Here is a 17,859-nt window from a genome sequence, read left to right on the forward strand (position 1 = left end):
ACCCAATCCTGCAAAGTATTCTGATCCCCATACTTCTTATGGTATCATTAAAGAATCTGACATATTGTAATTGGCATGTACACAGAACTTTTAACCCGATCCTGAAAAGTATTCCCATCCTCAACCATCTTAAGGCATCAGTAAGGAATCTCTAGTCTTGTAACTGGCATGGATGCAGAATGTTTAACCCAATCCAGAAAAGTATTCCCAGCCCCATCCTTCTTATGGTGTCATTAAGGAATCTCTCATCTTGTAATTGACAAGTACACAAAATCTTTAGCCGATGATGAAAAGTACTCACCCTCCCCCATTCATCTTTTGGTATGAGTAAAGACTCTCCTATCTTGTAATTGGCATGTACAGAGAATGTTTAACCTAATCCTGCAAAGTATCCCCACTCCCATCCTTCTTATGATATCAGTAAATTATCTCCAGTCTTGTAATTGCCAAGTACACAGAATGTTTAACTCAATCATGAAAGCTATTCCGAGACCCATCCTTCTTACGGAAACAGTAAAGAATCTCCCGTCTAGTAATTTGCACATATACAGAATGTTTAACAAAATCCTGAAAAGTATTCCCATCCCCGTCCATGCTATGGTACTGGAAAAGCATCTCCCATGTTGTATTTGGCTTGTTCACAGAATGTAAAACCCAGTTCTGAAAAGTATTCCCATCCCCGTCCATGCTATGGTACTGGAATAGCATCTCCCATGTTGTAGTTGGCTTGTTCACAGAATGTAAAACCCAGACCTGAAAAGTATTCCCATCCCCGTCCATGCTATGGTCCTGGAAAATAATCTCCCATGTTGTAGTTGGCTTGTAAACAGAATGTAAAACCCAATCCTGAAAAGTATTCCCATGCCCGTCCATGCTATGGTACTGGAAAAGAATCTCCCATGTTGTTGTTGGCTTGTTTACAGAATGTAAAACCCAGTCCTGAAAAGTATTCCCATCCCCGTCCATGCTATGGTACTGGAATAGCATCTCCCATGTTGTAGTTGGCTTGTTCACAGAATGTAAAACCCAGACCTGAAAAGTATTCCCATCCCAGTCCATGCTATGGTCCTGGAAAAGAATCTCCCATGTTGTAGTTGGCTTGTTCACAGAATGTAAAACCCAGACCTGAAAAGTATTCCCATCCCCGTCCATGCTATGGTCCTGGAAAAGAATGTCCCATGTTGTAGTTGGCTTGTTCACAGAATGTAAAACCCAGTCCTGAAAAGTATTTCCATCCCTGTCCATGTTATGGTACTGGAAAAGCATCTCCCATGTTGTAGTTGGCTTGTTCACAGAATGTAAAACCCAGTCCTGAAAAGTATTCCCATCCCCGTCCATGCTATGGTACTGGAAAATAATCTCCCATGTTGTAGTTGGCTTGTTCACAGAATGTAAAACCCAGTCCTGAAAAGTATTCCCATCCCTGTCCATGCTATGGTACTAGAAAAGCATCTCCCATGTTGTAGTTGGCTTGTTCACAGAATGTAAAACCCAGTCCTGAAAAGTATTCCCATCCCCGTCCATGCTATGTTACTGGAAAAGAATCTCCCATGTTGTAGTTGGCTTGTTCACAGAATGTAAAACCCAGTCCTGAAAAGTATTCCCATCCCCGTCCATGCTATGGTTCTGGAAAATAATGTCCCATGTTGTAGTTGGCTTGTTCACAGAATGTAAAACCCAGACCTGAAAAGTATTCCCATCCCCGTCCATGCTATGGTACTGGAATAGCATCTCCCATGTTGTAGTTGGCTTGTTCACAGAATGTATAACCCAGTCCTGAAAAGTATTCCCATCTTTATTCTACTGATGGTATCAGTAAATAGTGTACCATATTGCAACTGGCATGTACACAGAATGTTTAACACAATCCTGAAGAGTGTTCCCATCCAAACCATCCTGTGGTATCAATAAGGAATCTCCTGTTTTGCAGTTGGCATGTACACAGAATATTTAACCCAATCCTGAAAAGTACTCCAATATCCATCTTTCTTTTGGTATCAATAAAGAATCTCCCATCTTTTAATTGGCATGTGCTTAGAATGTTTAACCCAGTGCTGACAAGTATGCCCACCACCATCATTCTTATTGTTGCAGTAAAGAATCTCTCTTCTTGTAATTGTCTTATAAAGAGAATGTTTAAACCTATCCTGAAAAGTATTCCCTTGCCCATCCTCCTTCTGGAATCAGTAAAGAATCTCCCATCTAGTAAATGACATTTACACACAATTTTTAACCCAATCCAGAAAAGTGTTCCCATCCACACATCCTTGTTATGGTATTAGTAAAGAATCTCCTATCTTGTATTTGTCCTGTACACAGAACATTTAACTTGATCCTGAAAAGTATTCCCATAGCCATAGTTCTTAAGGACTCCGTAAAGAATGTGCCATATTGTAAATGGCATGTACACAGAGCGTTTCAAGCGGTCCTGAAAAGTATTTCCATCTCCATCCCTCTTATGGTATCAGCAAAGAATCGTGACTCTTGTAACAGGGACATACATGGAATGTTTAACCCAATCCTGAAAAGTATTCCTTTCCTCAACCTTTCTCGTGGTATCAGAAAAAAAAAAAGACTCCAATCTTGGAATTGGGAAGCAATTCAGAATGTTTAACTAGACACTGAAAATTATTCTCACCCCATCCTTCATATTGTATCAGTAAATAATCTCCTGTTTTGTAAATGGCATGTATCCAGAATGTTTAACCTCATCCTGAAAACTATACCCACCCCAATCATTCTTATGGTATCAGTAAAGAATCTCCCATCTTGTAGTTGGCAAGTAGAGAGAATGTTTAAGCCAATCCTGAAAAGTATTCACCTGCTCACTCTTCTTATGGTATCAGTAAAGAATCTATTTTCTAGTAATTAGCAAGTGCCCAGAATTTTTAATCTGATCCTGAAAAGTATTCACATTCACATCTTCTTATAGTATCTGTAAAGAATCTCCTGTCTAGTAATTGGCTTGTACTCCAAATATTTAATCCGATCTGAAAATGTACTCCATCCCTGGCCTTCTTACGATGTCAGTAAACAATCTCCTGTCTTGTAATTTGGATGGATACAGAATGTTTAACCCAATAATAAAAGTATCATCATCCCTATGCTTCTTATTGTGTCAGTAAAGAATCTTCTGTGCTATATTACAATTTGCATCCTTATTATGGTATCATAACAAATCTCCCATCTTGTACTTAGCTTGTACACAGAATGTTTTACTCAATCCTGAAAAGTATTTCCATCCTCATTCTCCTTATGGTATAGGTTCATAGGTTCATAGGTTCATACTAGGCTATCTGCCCTAGGGCATTTCTAAGCCTAGCCAGAGTGTGTTTGGCTTTCACCACCCATTTTAAATTTAATTTGCTATGCCCTTTTTCGAGGTTAGTATACTGTGCCTCTGTCTAACAGTGACACAGAAGTGATACCCGGGGTAAACCTACGATCTCCCATCCACTCATCAAGATTCCTCTTGAAGAGAGTCAATGAGGGACTCTGCCTAACCTGGACTGGGATTTTATTCCAGAGTGAAGGGAGCCTCTGGGTTATGAATCTGTCCCTCCAGCATGTCCTATTTATTTCAGTGCTGAGGTTCAAGTCTCTCGAGCGCGTAGCTCGATGGGATTTGGATTTTCTGAGGTGCAGCATGTCCATTAATTCGAGTTTGGACATGGCTTTATCGTCAGGCACAGATCACCTCTGAACAGGCGGTATGCCACTGAGTAGAGCTGGAGTTTCTTTAACCGGGCAGCATATGGCATCTGTTTGAGCCCTTTGATCCTCTTGGTGAGGTACTTTTGGGGTCTTTCCAGTTGCTGCAGGTGTATGGTAAGGTACATCCCAAAGGGGCATTGTACTCAATTATGGGCCTGATGAGGGATGAGTAAAGAGGCACGATGACCTCCCCGATCTAGATGTGAATCCCTTCATGATTAGGTGGGCTATATAAAATGTTTTTCTAACCACTTTGGCCACGTGGTTGTCAAATGAGAGATTGCTATCAACTTGGGTCCCCAGGTCCCTAATTACTTCTTCTGTACTTAATGGATTGCCACCTATGTGGTAATTTGTGGGCACTTTGTTTTTGCCAAAGGGGATGACTATACACTTTTTGGCATTTAGCTTGAGGCCATGGCTCTGGCACCAGTTGTCTGTTTCTATGAGGCCCTTTTGGAGGATGCTTGTGTCGGCTGGAGAGTCGATTATGGTGCCCAGTTTGCAGTCATCTGTGAACTTGGTCAGCCACAGTCCTTCCTTGTTGGCCTGTACCTCCGAGAAATATATACCGAACAAGAGAGGTCCCAGGACTGACCCTTGTGGGACACCACTTGTAACTGGTTTGGAGTCTGACATGGCTCCAGCAATTCTAACCATGTGGGTTCTGTCCTTGAGCCAGTTTGCAATCCATCTAGTGACATAGGGGTTTATATTTAAGCTGGTGAGCTTATCTATAATGCCAGTGGGGTATTGTATCGAAGGCTTTGCGAGGTCCAGGTAGGCTGTGTGGACCACCTTCCCCTCGTCAATGGCCTTGGTGACTGTTTCAAAGAAATCAACCAGGTTTAAGAGACAGGATCTGCCCTTAACAAAGCCGAACTGGGTAGGATCCAGTGTCTGTAGGTCCCCAATATCTTTATTTATGAGGTCCATGATGATCCTTTCCATAGCTTTGCAGACCAAGCTAGTCAGGCTTATGGGGCGATAGTTTCCAGGATCCGTTGAGGCACCACCTTTATGGAGAGGGGCCACTGTTGCTGTATGCCACTCTTTGGGCACATATTCTGTAGTAAGGCTGAGATTGAACAGTAGTTTTATGTTTGGGTTTAGCTCTTCTTGGAGTTCATGTAGGATGCAGCCCGGGACACCGTCTGGTCCCATTGATGCTGTGTTTTTTGCTTTGGAGAGGGCGGCTCTTACCTGAGCATCTGAGATGTCAGGGTGGCAGCACTCTGCTGGGATAGATATTTGCCCAGTTGAATGCAGCAAGTTGTTAGCCGGCCAAAGCTGAGGTTTTTAAGCAGAAAATATTTCACACTGTACCACTTAAATAGGCATGGACAGGAAATCAAAGAATATGGCTTCCCCCACACCTGTAATTACTAGCAAATAACAAAATTCAGCAAGCACTGACTAACTTCCAGTTCAGGTAATATTCCCACAACACAGTTAAAATCAATTTAAAAACTGTATTTTTTTGAAAAAAAAAGTGCAGATAAAGGTACTTAAATTGTCTTATACATCCAGTTGAATACAGCAAGTTCGTAGCCGGCCAAAGCTGAGGTTTTTAAGCAGAAAATATTTCACACTGTACCACCTAAATAGGCAAGGACAGGAAATCAAAGAATATGGCTACCCCCACACCTGTAATTACTAGCAAATAACAAAATTCAGCAAACACTAACTTCCAGTTCTGTTAATATTCCTGCAACACAGTTAAAATCAATTTAAATACTGTATTTTTTTGAAAAAAAAGTGCAGATAAAGGTACTTAAATTCTCTTATACGTCTATTTGAATACAGCAAGTTCTTAGCCGGCCAAAGCTGAGGTTAAGATCATTATCAGTAAAGAATCTCCATCTTGTAATTGTTATATACACAGAACATATAACCAAATCCTGAAAAGTATTCCCTTCCCCATCCTTCTTATGATATCAGTAAAGAATCTCCCATCATATCAATGGCATGTACACAGAATGTTTACCCGGTCCTGAAAAGTATTCCCATCCCCATCCTTCTTATGATATCAGTAAAGAATCTCCCATATTGTAATTGCCATGGATACAGAACTTTTAACCCGATCCTGAAAAGTATTCTCATCCCTGTCCTTCTCATGGTATCAGTAAAGAAACTTTCATCTTATAATTGGAACATACACAGAAGGTTTAACCAAATCCTGAATAGTGTTCTCACCCCCAACCATCTTATAGAATCAGTAAAGAATCTCCAGTCTTGTAAATGGCATGTACACAGAATGTTTAACCCAATCACAAAAAGTCCTCCAATCCCCATCTTTCTTATGGTATCAGTAAACAATCTCCCATCTTGTTATTGGCACACACACAGAATGTTTAACCTGATCCCAAAAAGTATTCCTATCCCTATCCTTCTTATGGTATTAGTAAAGAATCTCATGTCTTGTAATTGACTTATACAGAGAATGCTTAAACCTATCCTGAAAAGTATTCCCAGCCCCATCCTTCTAGTGGTATTAGTAAAGAATGTCCTGTGCTGTAATTGGCTTGTACATAGAATGCTTAACCTGATTCTGAAAAGTATTCCCATGATCATCCTTCTAAAGGAATATGTAAAGAATCTCCCATCTAGTAATTGGTATGTACACAGAATTTTTAACCCGACCGTGAAAAGTATTCCCATTCCCATCTTTGTTATGGTATTAGTAAAAAATCTCCCTTCTTGTATTTGGAATGTACATAGTACATTTAACCTGATCCTGGAAGCTATTCCCATCCCTATTGTTCTTAAGGTATCAGTAAAGAACGTCCGGTATTGTGAATGGCATGTACACAGAATGTTTAACACAATCCTGAAAAGTATTCCCATCCCATCCTTCTCATGGTATCAGAAAACAATCTTCCTTCTTGCATTCGGCAAGTATTCAGAATGTTTAACCTGACCCTGAAAAGTATTCCCACCCCCAATCCTTCTTATTGTATCAATAAAGAATCTCCTGTCTAGTAATTGGCTTGTAACCAGAATGTTTAACCTCATCCTGAAAGCTATTCCCACCCCAATCCTTCTTATGTTATCAGTGAAGAATCTCCTGTCTTGTAATTGGGATATGCACAGAATATTTAATCAAAATCAGAAAAATATTCCCAGTCCCGTCCTTCTTATGGTATCAGTAAAGAACCTTTTGTCTTGTAGTTGGCAAGTAGACAGAATGTTTAAGCCAATCCTGAAAAGTATTCCAACATGTGTTCTTTTTATGGTATCAGTAAAGAATCTACATTCTAGTATTTGGCAAGCACACAGAATTTTTAATCCGATCCTGAAAAGTATTCCCGTCCCCATCTTCTTATGGTATCTGTAAAGAATCTCCTGTCTAGTAATTGGCTTGTACTCAGAATGTTTAACGTGAACCTGATATATGTACTCCTATCCCTGACCTTCTTATGATGTCAGTAAAGAATCTCTTGTCTTGTAGTCTGGATGTATACAGAATGTTTAACCCAATCCTAAAAGTATTCTAATCCCTATGGTTCTTATTGTATCAATAAAGAATCTCCTGTGTTGTAATTGGCATGTACACAGAATGTTTAACCTGATCCTGAAAAATATTCCCATCCCCATCCTTCTTATGGTATCAGTAAAGACTCTCCCATGTTGAAATTGGCATGTGCACAATATGTTTAACGCATTCCTGACAAGTATGCCCGCCGTCATTCTTATGGTAGCAGTAAAGAATCTCCCATCTTGTAATTGACTTATACAGAATATGTTTAAACCTATCCTGAAAAGTATTCCCAGCCCCAGCCTTCTAGTGATATCAGTAAAGAACATCCCATGTTGTAATTGGCTGGTACATAGAATGCTTAACCTGATCCTGAAAACTATTCCCATGCCCATCCTTCTTATAAAATCAGTAAAGAATCTCCCATCTACTAACTGGTATGTACACAGAATTTTTCATCTGATCCTGAAAAGTATTCCCATCCCTATCCTTTTTATGGTATTAGTAAAGAATCTCTCGTCTTGTGATTGGCAAGTACACAGAACATTTAACCCAGTCCTGAAAAATATTCCCATCTATATCCTTCTTATGATGTCAGTAAGGAATCTCCCATCTTGTCATTGCCATGTGCAGAGAATTTTTAACTCGATCTTGAAAATTATTCCCATCCCCGTCCCTGTCATGGTATCAGTAAAGAATCTCCCATCTTGTTATTGGGTTCCTATCAGCATTTCGAATGTTTAAAATGCCAAATTTAATTTCCTCTAAATAAAATGTTCAAAATGTCAGAAGAGTGAACTGACGGAACAACGATTTCTTTCCAAGGGAAAGAAATTGGTGGGCCATCATTGGAGTTTGCTATTTCCTCCACAGTGGTGCGGTCTCGGAGTTGGTATATTTAAGTAGGGGGGTGTGGGGGGTGAAGCCCCCCACTTCTGTTAGTGTTTAAAGTATTAAAAATGTTTTTTTTTTTTTTTTGCATGGAACACCAATTTCTTTCCCTGGGAAAGAAATCAGTGTTCCGTCAGTTTGCTCTTTTGAGATTTCGAACATTTCAGTTCAATGAAAGTGCATTCGGCGTTTTCAGCATTCAATATGCTGATATAGACCCTTGTTATTGGCATGTACACAGAATGCTTAACCTAAACCTGAAAAGTACTCCCACTCCATCCTTCTTTTGCTGTCAGTAAAGAATCTTCTGTCTTGTAATCATCAAGTGTACAGAATGTTTAACAAAATCCTGAAAAGTATTTCCACCCCCTCCTTCTTATGGTATCAATAAATAATCTCCCATCTTATAATTGGCAAATGCACAGAATGTTTAATCCGATCCTGAAAATATTTCCATCCCTATCCTTCTTATGGTATCAGTAAAGACTCTCCCATCTTATAACTGGCATGTGTAGAGAACATTTTACCTGATCCTGATATGCATTCCCATCCTCATCCGCGTTATGGTATTAGTAAAGAATCTCCTGTCTTGTAATTGGCACATACACAGAGCATTTAAACCAATGCTGAAAAGTGCTCTCATCCCCATCCTTCTTATGGTGTCAGTAAAGACTCTCCCATCTTGTAATTGCCATGTGCAGAGAATTTTTAACCCAGTCCTGAAAATATTATTCCCATCCCCGTCCCTGTCATGGTATCAGTAAATAATCTCCCATCTTGTTATTGGATAGTACACAGAATGTTTAACTCAGTCTTGAAAAGTATTTCCACCACCCTTTCTTCTTATGGTAGCAGTAAAGAATCTCACATCATGTAAATGGTATGTATGCAGAATGTTTAACCTGATCCTGAAAAGTATTTGCATCCCCATCCTTCTCATGCTATCAGTAAAGAATCTCCCATCTTGCAATTGGCATATCTACAGAATATTTAACCCAATCCTGAAAAGTATTGCCATCCCCATCCGTGTATTAGTAAAGAATCTCCAGTCCTGTAATTGGCACGTATGCATAACATTTAACCCAATGCTGAAAAGTATTGCTATGCCCATCATTCTCATGGTATCAGTAGAAAATCTCCCGTCTTGTTATTGGCACACACACAGAATGTTTAACCCAATAATGAAAAGTATTCCCATCCCCATCTTCTTATGTTATTAGTAAAAAATCTCCAGTCTTATAATTGACGTGCACAGCTTGTTTAACCGAATCATGAAAAGTATCTTCATCCTTATCCTTCTTATGATATCAGTAAAGAATCTGCAGTCTTTTAATTGGCATGTACTCACAGTGTTTAACCAGATCCTGAAATGTATTCCCCTTCCCATCCTTCTTATGTCATCAGTAAAGAATCTCACATAAGAACAGAAGCATCCCTTTCAACCCCTTATAGCTAGAAGTCTGACCAAAGTCTTAAAAATTGGGGAGACAAATGCCTAAAAATAGGGATAATTTTTAAATATTGCTCTTGCAAACTTTGAAAATTTATATTATAAAATGTTTTGCATTAGCATGAGTTTTCTGATAGGTATGAAGTCTGAAACTCAAATGTCTGTCATTATTTGCTGTATTAAATCATGAATAATTAGCCAGTGATTAACCAGAAAGTCAAAATTTTATAAAAAACAGACAATGATTATATGGCAAAAATCTTGACATTCTGGGAAAATCTGGACAGTTGAGAGGAATGAACAGATGTGTCAGAACTGCCCTGAAAAATGATACCATACCCCTTGGATTTTGACTATCAGCCTATCGAGGGAATGTTGACTGCATTCTGGCCACTGAATAGGAGAAACTTTACAGGATGCATTACTAAAATGAGTAAGCATCTTGTTTGAGCATAATTTCAAACAATCCTCTACTCAAAACAACCATCCATATACTAGAAGAAGAAAGAAAAAGACTTGATGGCTATAGGCAATAGGCTGAAGAAAGGGTCACACATTTCAACAAAAAGGTTAAAGAGAAAAATATTGAAAAGATCCACAGAGATCTTCAATAACAAGTCAAACACCTTCACCCAACAAGACAGCCTACCTAACAATACTGAGAGCACCTTGATGAAGGTTTAATATAAGCAAAAATATGCGGTTGAGGACAGCTAACACCCCAACTTGAGACCAGGTGATTTAGTGGTGAAACCTTCTTACACACAGCAAGCCTCAAGGGGCATACTGAACAGAATTTTCCATTGAATTGTAGACCAACAAGACTGGACAAAACTCCCAGTGACAAGAATCTTCACACCTCATAGAAAGAGGATAACCTGACATGACAGACAGACCACTAGTGTAGACAACAGAGTGGTTAGCCTCCACCATTGACCTGATGCTCAGTAGGACAACTGGAAATGTCAACACAATCAAAAAGGCAACAAACCTCAGACTGAGTCAACAGTTTATCCCCATACAAATCTCAACCACAGAAGAACAGGAGCTAGATGGCCAAGGGGGATATAAAGAACTCCCAGCCTTACTATCAGGGGAAAAGTCAACCAAGATCCCAATTAAGTTCTGGAAACACTCAACAAATCCATTCTCTAAGATAGAACTGAAAAATTTGGAAAAAAGATATAATCTTTATACCACACAGCAGGTACAATCTTGTTAGCTCAGTAGTGGATTTAAAACTATTTGTATGCAAACTCAACATAAAAGTGTTTTTCAGTGACAAAGGCAGAAAGGCACAAATGGCCCCAGTTTTGCCCCAGCCATAAAATGAAAGAGGCCAAATGACTTGTGTCTTCCAATGCTCTCAATGTTTGCAGCTGTTGAAGCCAAATGTGAAGCCTACATTACAGAAATCATGACATGCAATAAGGGTAAGAGAAAATTTCAATGTTGCTGTTGTGTCTTTCGGCTTTTCCCAGTTAGGGGTCGCCACAGTGGAACTCCGGTCCGCTAATGATTGGCAGTTGATTTTTACGTGCTGAGTTGCCAGCCCTAATGCACAACCTTCAATGAAGGTATGCCCATTCACGCATGTCTCCATGCAGAAGATGCTCTAGCTGAGAGATAAACCGGTCAGCATCTTACTGTGAGGTGACAACGCTACCGCAGCACCACTATAAGAGAAAATTTCAATAACATTTAATAAACAAGAGATGGAAGCTCTACTGAAGTTAAGCAGTGATAAGAGCAGAAGAATAATGAAGGCCAATAAGGGTGGGGGAATGTTCTTGACAGACACCAGTGCTTACAACAGGAAAATAGAGAATATGCTAGGGTAATGTCAACTAGTATTGCAAAACTAATTGGCAACTATGGAAAATGTGTATAACACCATTTATGCAACTCTAGAAATACACCAACAGACAGAACTCATGAGGAATAAATTAGATGAGTTTCTGTTATTTACCCACCCAAAATTATCTGTTTTTTTGGAATCCCTAAGCCAAAAAAATGCCTTGGGGATCTAACATACTGACATGTGGTGGCTCTATCATAGGTTCATAGGTTCATAGGTTCATACTAAGTTATCTGCCCTGGGGCATTTATAAGCCAAGCCCGACTGTGTTTGGCTTACGCCACCCCTTGATTTGAGTATACTGTGCCCTTTTTAAAGTTTAGTTTACTCTGCCTCCGTCTAATAGTGACACGGAAGTAATCCCTGGGACAAACCTATGATCCCCCATCAACTCATCAAGATTCTTCTTGAAGAGAGTCAGTGAGGTGCTCTGTCTAACATGAATTGGAATTCTTTTCCAGAGCAAAGGGAGCCTCTGGGTTATGAATCTGTCCCTCCAGCATGTTCTATTTGTTTCTGTGCTGTGGTTCAAGTCCCTCGAGCACATGGCTCTAAGAGATTTAGATTTACTGAGGTGGAGCATGTCCATTAATTCTAGGTTGGACATAGCTTTATATGTCAGGCATAGATTGCCTCGAAGTAGGTGGTATGCAACTGAATAGAGCTGGAGTTTTTTTAACCGAGCAGCATATGGCATCTGTTTGAGTCCCTTGATCCTCCTGGTGAGGTACTTTTGAGGTCTTTCTAATTGCTGCAGGTGTCGGGTAAGGTACATCTCAAAGGGGGCATTGTATTCTATGATGGGCCTGATGAGGGATGAATAAAGGGGCACAATTACCTCTCTTGATCTAGATGTGAATCCTTTCATGATGAGGTGGGCTATGTAGAAGATCTTTCTGACCACTTTGGCAATGTGGTTGTCAAAGGAGAGATTGCTATCAACTTGGGTCCCCAGATCCCTAATTACATTCTCTGTACTTAATGGGTTACCATCTATGTGGTAATTTGTGGGCACATTGTTTTTGTCAAAGGTATGACTATACACTTTTTGGCATTTAGCTTTAGACCATGGCTCTGGCACCAGTTATCCGTCTCTGCGAGACCATTTTGAAGGATGTTTGTGTCAGCTGGAGAGTCAATTATGGCTCCCAGTTTGCAGTCATCTGCGAACTTGGTGAGCCATAGTCCTCCCACGTTGGCCTGTACCTCAGAAAAGTAAATACAGAACAAGAGAGGTCCCAGGACAGAACCTTGTGGGATGCCACTTGTGACCGGTTTCGAGTCTGACGTCTCCAGCAACTCTGACTCTGTGGGTTCTGTCTTTGAGCCAGTTTGTGACCCATCTTATGACATAGGGGTTTATATTTAGGCTGGATAGCTTATCTATGATGCCCGAGTGGGGTATTGTGTCAAATGCCTTTGCGAGGTCCAGATAGGCTGTGTGGACTACCTTCCCTTCATCTATGGCCTTGGTGACTGTTTCAAAGAAGTCGACCAGGTTCAAAAGGCAGGATCTGCCCTTGATGAAGCCAAATTGGGTAGGATCTAGTGTCTGTAGGTCCCCAATGTCTTTCTTTATGAGTTCCATGATGATCCTCTCCATAGCCTTGCAGACTAGGCTTGTCAGGCTTATGGGGCGATAGTTTCCAGGGTCCGCAGAGGTGCCACCTTTGTGGAGTGGGACCACTGTTGCTGTACGCCATTCTTTGGGCACATATCCTGTAGTGAGGCTGAGATTTTACAGCAGTTTTACTTGAGGGATTAGTTCTTCTTGGAGTTCATGTAGGACACAACCCAGGATGCCATCTGATCCCATGGAAGCAGTGTTTTTTGCTTTGGAGAGGGCGGTCTTCACCTGAGCATCAGAGATGTTTGGGAGGCTGCACTCTACTGGGATAGATACTTGCTCTTTTGGGGGGAGGGGGTGGATAAGTTTGCACTGAACCTGTCTGCCAGGATATTGGTGATGTCTGTGGGTTCAGTGTATTTTTTGTCATTTAGAATCAACTCAGAACAAGTCTGGGAGTTGCATCCCAGGTTCCTAACATAACTGAAAAAAGCCTTATGATTGTCTTTAGTGCCCTGTGCAATTTTTCTCTCGAAGCTGGCCTTGGAGGATTTTATGAGGGATCTTAATTTTTTTGCTAGTACTGATCAGAGATGCCTTCCCTTTTAGGGATTTTGCTCTATCATGTAGTAGCTTTCTACTTCTATTGTACAGTTTATTTATGGCTGGGGTCCACCAGACTGGACGCCTGCCATTGGATGATTGGGTCTTGATTTTGTTTGGGATAGCATGATCCATGCATTCCTGGAGATGTCCGTAGAATGCGTTTATATAGGATTCTGCAGTTTGGGCCTTAGTTTCCACTGGCCCTGGGGCCTTGAAGGATTTCACTTCAGTTTTAAGAAGTGTGAAGTTCGCTTTTGAGAAGTTTTTCACTGTGGTTTTCTGGGCTGGGGGTGGGGTCGGGATGTGAATATCCAGTGAAATTAATTTATGGTCTGATCTTACCAATGAGGGATATACTTCTGGTATGGAGCATAGAGTCCCCATGTTGGTAATGATCAGGTCTAGTATGTTTTCCCCTCTTGTGGGAGTGGTGACTAGTTGTTCCATAGCATTTGAGTTTATAAATCCCAGGAACCTTTGGGCTAAGGTGCTGGGGCTTGAGTAATGCTCCCAGTCTATGTTTGGGTAGTTGAAGTCACCCAATATAATGGTGTTCGGAGAGATCTTCATGTTCTCCAATGTTTTCAGGAAAGCCGAGTGGGATTCCTGACTTTGAGAGGGTGGTCTGTAGGATGCTATAAACTGAAAAGCAGTCTTGCCCACTGTCAGTTGCACATGGATGGTCTCTGATACTTCGTGCAATGCCACTAACCTGGAGGTGTGGATATCCTTGATAAATATGGAAACTCCCCCTCCTTTTGTGGTTAGGTCCGGGTTTTGGGACCGAAAAGCATGATATGAGGTATAACCTGGTAGTGCTGGGGTTCTCTCTGGAGCCTTGTCATGGAGCCTATCTCCATGTACCTGGAAGTCCTTATAATCCTGCTGGCAGCTAACACCAAGTCCTTTGTGCTTGATACTCTAGACATTTTGCATAAAATTAAGAGCATCAGTAAATATTAAGATAACTGTCTGGTTGCCATCAATGTAGATGGTTTGTATACTGTGCTACATCACACATACTGCATCTAGATGGTGTTAGAGGCACTTACAAGGGAAACAGGGGTACTGCCTGGTGATCTCAAACTAACAGCAAGGCTACAGAATTACTTTTGGACAGCAGCTACTATAACTTTAAGAACCTGTACTGCAAACAAACTATAGGGATAGCCATGTGATCAGAAAGGGCCCCCAGCCCAGCAAATTTAGCAGTAGCCAAATGGGAAGAAAGAAAAGTGTATAAGCCTGAGTTGTAATGATATATTGCCTCCTATTAGCAATTTGTTAATGATATATTTATCATTGGAAAGGGGATGTGGTGAAAGACCTTTATGACTTTATTGGAAGCTCAACTGATTTCTGAAAATTTACCACAAACCATAGCAAAGAAACAGCCATCATTGAAAACCTATACCTTTATAGCACTCTTAAAATTCAAGGATTCTTGATATTTAGTGTTTTTCCAGGTAAGTAGAAATATAAGGCATCTAGAATTATAGAATTACTATAGCTGGTCAAAGAAAGATATATTTTACAAGATTTTGGTCACTTTGTAAATGTGTGATAGAAATTATTTAAAAATGACTGAATTTTCATAGTTTAAGGTTAGTGAAGAAAGAACTCCTTATATGAGTATGAATGCTTGATCAGTTTTAATAGATCAATTTGTCCACTTTGCGGATATACTCAATCCAGTATATTTTGATTTGTTTTCTTATGTTTCACAACAAAGGGAAAATAAATGAAATCTCCATGGTATATTTCTGCGTTTTTCGGTCACTAATCATATAATATACTGATCAAGTTTATCAACAGTTATTAAGTTCACCGACATTTATTTTCTCTCTCTATACAGAACAGGTCGAGGAACCAGAAATTCGAATGAATGAATATGAGACTAAGATTGTATGTGCCAGCAAAAACAGCAGCTATAAGTACTGGATGTGTGTTCTGTATCAAGATGGTCAGCAAATACAGGATCATTTTTTAATTCGTGTTGACAATGCTTCCTTTGATATCTCGAACCTTCCTGCTGGGAGTAACTTCAGCTGTTTGTGTTATGAGTATAGCCTGAGAAGATGGACTCTCAACAGTTCTGTTATTACTAAAGGAAGAAAATATAAGTAACATTTTACTATGATTTATAGTTTGTCATTAATGGCTGCATCAGTAATTTACATTGTAACAACTGATGTTTTTTTTTTTTCCTGTTAGTGTCTATATCTCTGAATTATGTACAGTTCACAGCATTAAATACAAATGGCAAAAAATAATACAATGCCTATTACATTGTCTGCAGTGAGCACACAAATGTAAACTTAAAAATGGTAAGAAAATAAAAGAAAAATTATGACTTTCTCCTGGAGCTCTCAGAATAGTGAACGAATTATGAATCATGCCTCACCTCACAGAAAAATAGTCAAACGCATATCTGCTTACTCAGGATGTTTTCAGATGTGGTTAATATAATTAAATAAAGTGTGATACACCAAATCATATTACACTGAAGCTATTTTACAGCAATCGAAAGAAGAAAAGTTTTCTATAACTTGATCATCATTTTCACTACTGAGATGTGTTTGTCTCTGACCTTTACAGACCTTTAGGTGCTGTACTAGTGGCCCAGCAGGTAGTGTGCTTATCTTTAGTATAGAAGGTTGTGGGTTCTGTTCCCAGTCTAGGTAACTGAATTAATTTTCTTGGGAGGGTGGTCTAATGGTTAAGGTGTTTGCCTTACAAACACAAGGTACAGGGTTTGAGTCTCACAGGGGATAATTGGCTAGGCTTAAAATGGCTCACAGGGGCATCCTGACAGCCTTGTTACACAGCTTGTCAGTGTGGCTATTGACTGTTAAAGAAACCATTTCATGACAATTAAAAAGGACTTTCTAATGAGAGGTACTTGTATTTAGCTCTGAAGTGTAAACACCCTGAGAATGGCCATGTCATTAGCATTTGGCAAAGTAGCAGCATGTACTGGGCATTCATCCAGGCACATATAGAAACAGGTGTATCTTAGTCCATTGTGTGGCAAGCACACTACAGATAATGAAAGCATGTTACATGGACTGTCTCATAACTTAACATATTAAGGGCTGTCTCCTAGAATGCCCCATTCTAAATACTTAAACCTTATATGTGATATAAATAGGACCTGCTGGACATGCAGGTATGTATGCAGGAGACTACCCATTTTCTAGAATATGTTCTCCATCCATGTGAAGCACAGATCCTCCTTAACCCAATTGCAGTGTAACTTGGACAATTGGATGGGGAACAGGATATTCATCCCTGGTTCATCATCTATGTCTCCAATGGACACAGGCAACCTGTAAAAGGTTCATCTCCCAGGCTTTGCATTCACTTATCAAGGGTATTAGAACTTGTCAGAGATTTGGGATGCATGGTTAGGCTTAAAAAGGCCCTTGTGGTCATTAGTCTAGTATATACCTATAAACCTATGAATCTACAGTGAAAGGGCAACACTGAATACACAGGCTAAGCAATATACTCTGAATCTGATGGCTAAACCTGCATATGGACTGACTGCCGGGATGATAACTCCTAAGTGATGACCTCCATGTATCTTTGCAAAGAGACACAGACACAGAAAAGGAAACTGTAGTAGAGGGGGTATGTTTGGCATTCTGCCAGAGCAGTTCATTTAACGCAGAACCCAGGGTGCATAAAATTCAGTACTTAAAGATGCAACATAGTCCTGGCCTGTATCAGGTTGTTCAACATGTGGCTGTAATGGTGGCTTACAGCTGGAGAACACATGGGGGGAGTAAGTGAAGGCTGCCCTCTATACAAACAATATGTTAATGAGGAACTACTCCATATTATGTTCTATACATCAGATACAGTACATGTATGACAAGGCATTGTACATTGTAGCATATTCCAGATGTAGATAAAGGATGCATTAAAATAGGATACCCTGATGGAATCAATACTGTTGTGCAAAGAGTAGAAAAAAGTGTATTAACTTGAGCCACTCGCATGACAAAGCTGCAGTATAGTATTAGGTGTGCAATGCACTTGTTGTGGCAATACCATTGTGCAAAGAGTGCAAAACATGTATTAACTTGAGCCACTCACATGGCAAAGCTCCACTATAGTATAAGCTGTGCAGTGCATTTGCTGTGGACAGGGAATATGTTTCAACAGCTATAAGTCATCCAAAATGTCATAATTTACAGAAAGAACAGAGCAGAAATATGCCTTGATCATCACAGACAAAGCAAGGCATTAAAACCAACCACAAGCATACAACAAGGAGAAGGAAGATCTTG

At 40.0% G+C, this 17,859-nt stretch overlaps 1 protein-coding gene across 1 annotated transcript in view; it reads left to right on the forward strand.

Moving 5' to 3' along the window:
* LOC122808787 overlaps window positions 1–15,920 on the forward strand; it is a 735,783-nt gene extending 719,863 nt beyond the window's left edge. Inside the window, exon 9 of the mRNA XM_044079826.1 lies at window positions 15,420–15,920. Within this exon, the coding sequence (XP_043935761.1) occupies window positions 15,420–15,691 (272 nt within the window). The 3' untranslated portion in view covers window positions 15,692–15,920. The remainder of the gene's footprint in view (window positions 1–15,419) is intronic.
* The last annotated feature ends 1,939 nt before the right edge of the window (window positions 15,921–17,859 follow it).

The sequence above is a fragment of the Protopterus annectens genome, chromosome 1.part1 (assembly GCF_019279795.1).
Source record: "Protopterus annectens isolate FY-2018-M chromosome 1.part1, PAN1.0, whole genome shotgun sequence".
In the NCBI taxonomy this organism is placed as follows: Eukaryota; Metazoa; Chordata; order Ceratodontiformes; family Protopteridae; genus Protopterus; species Protopterus annectens.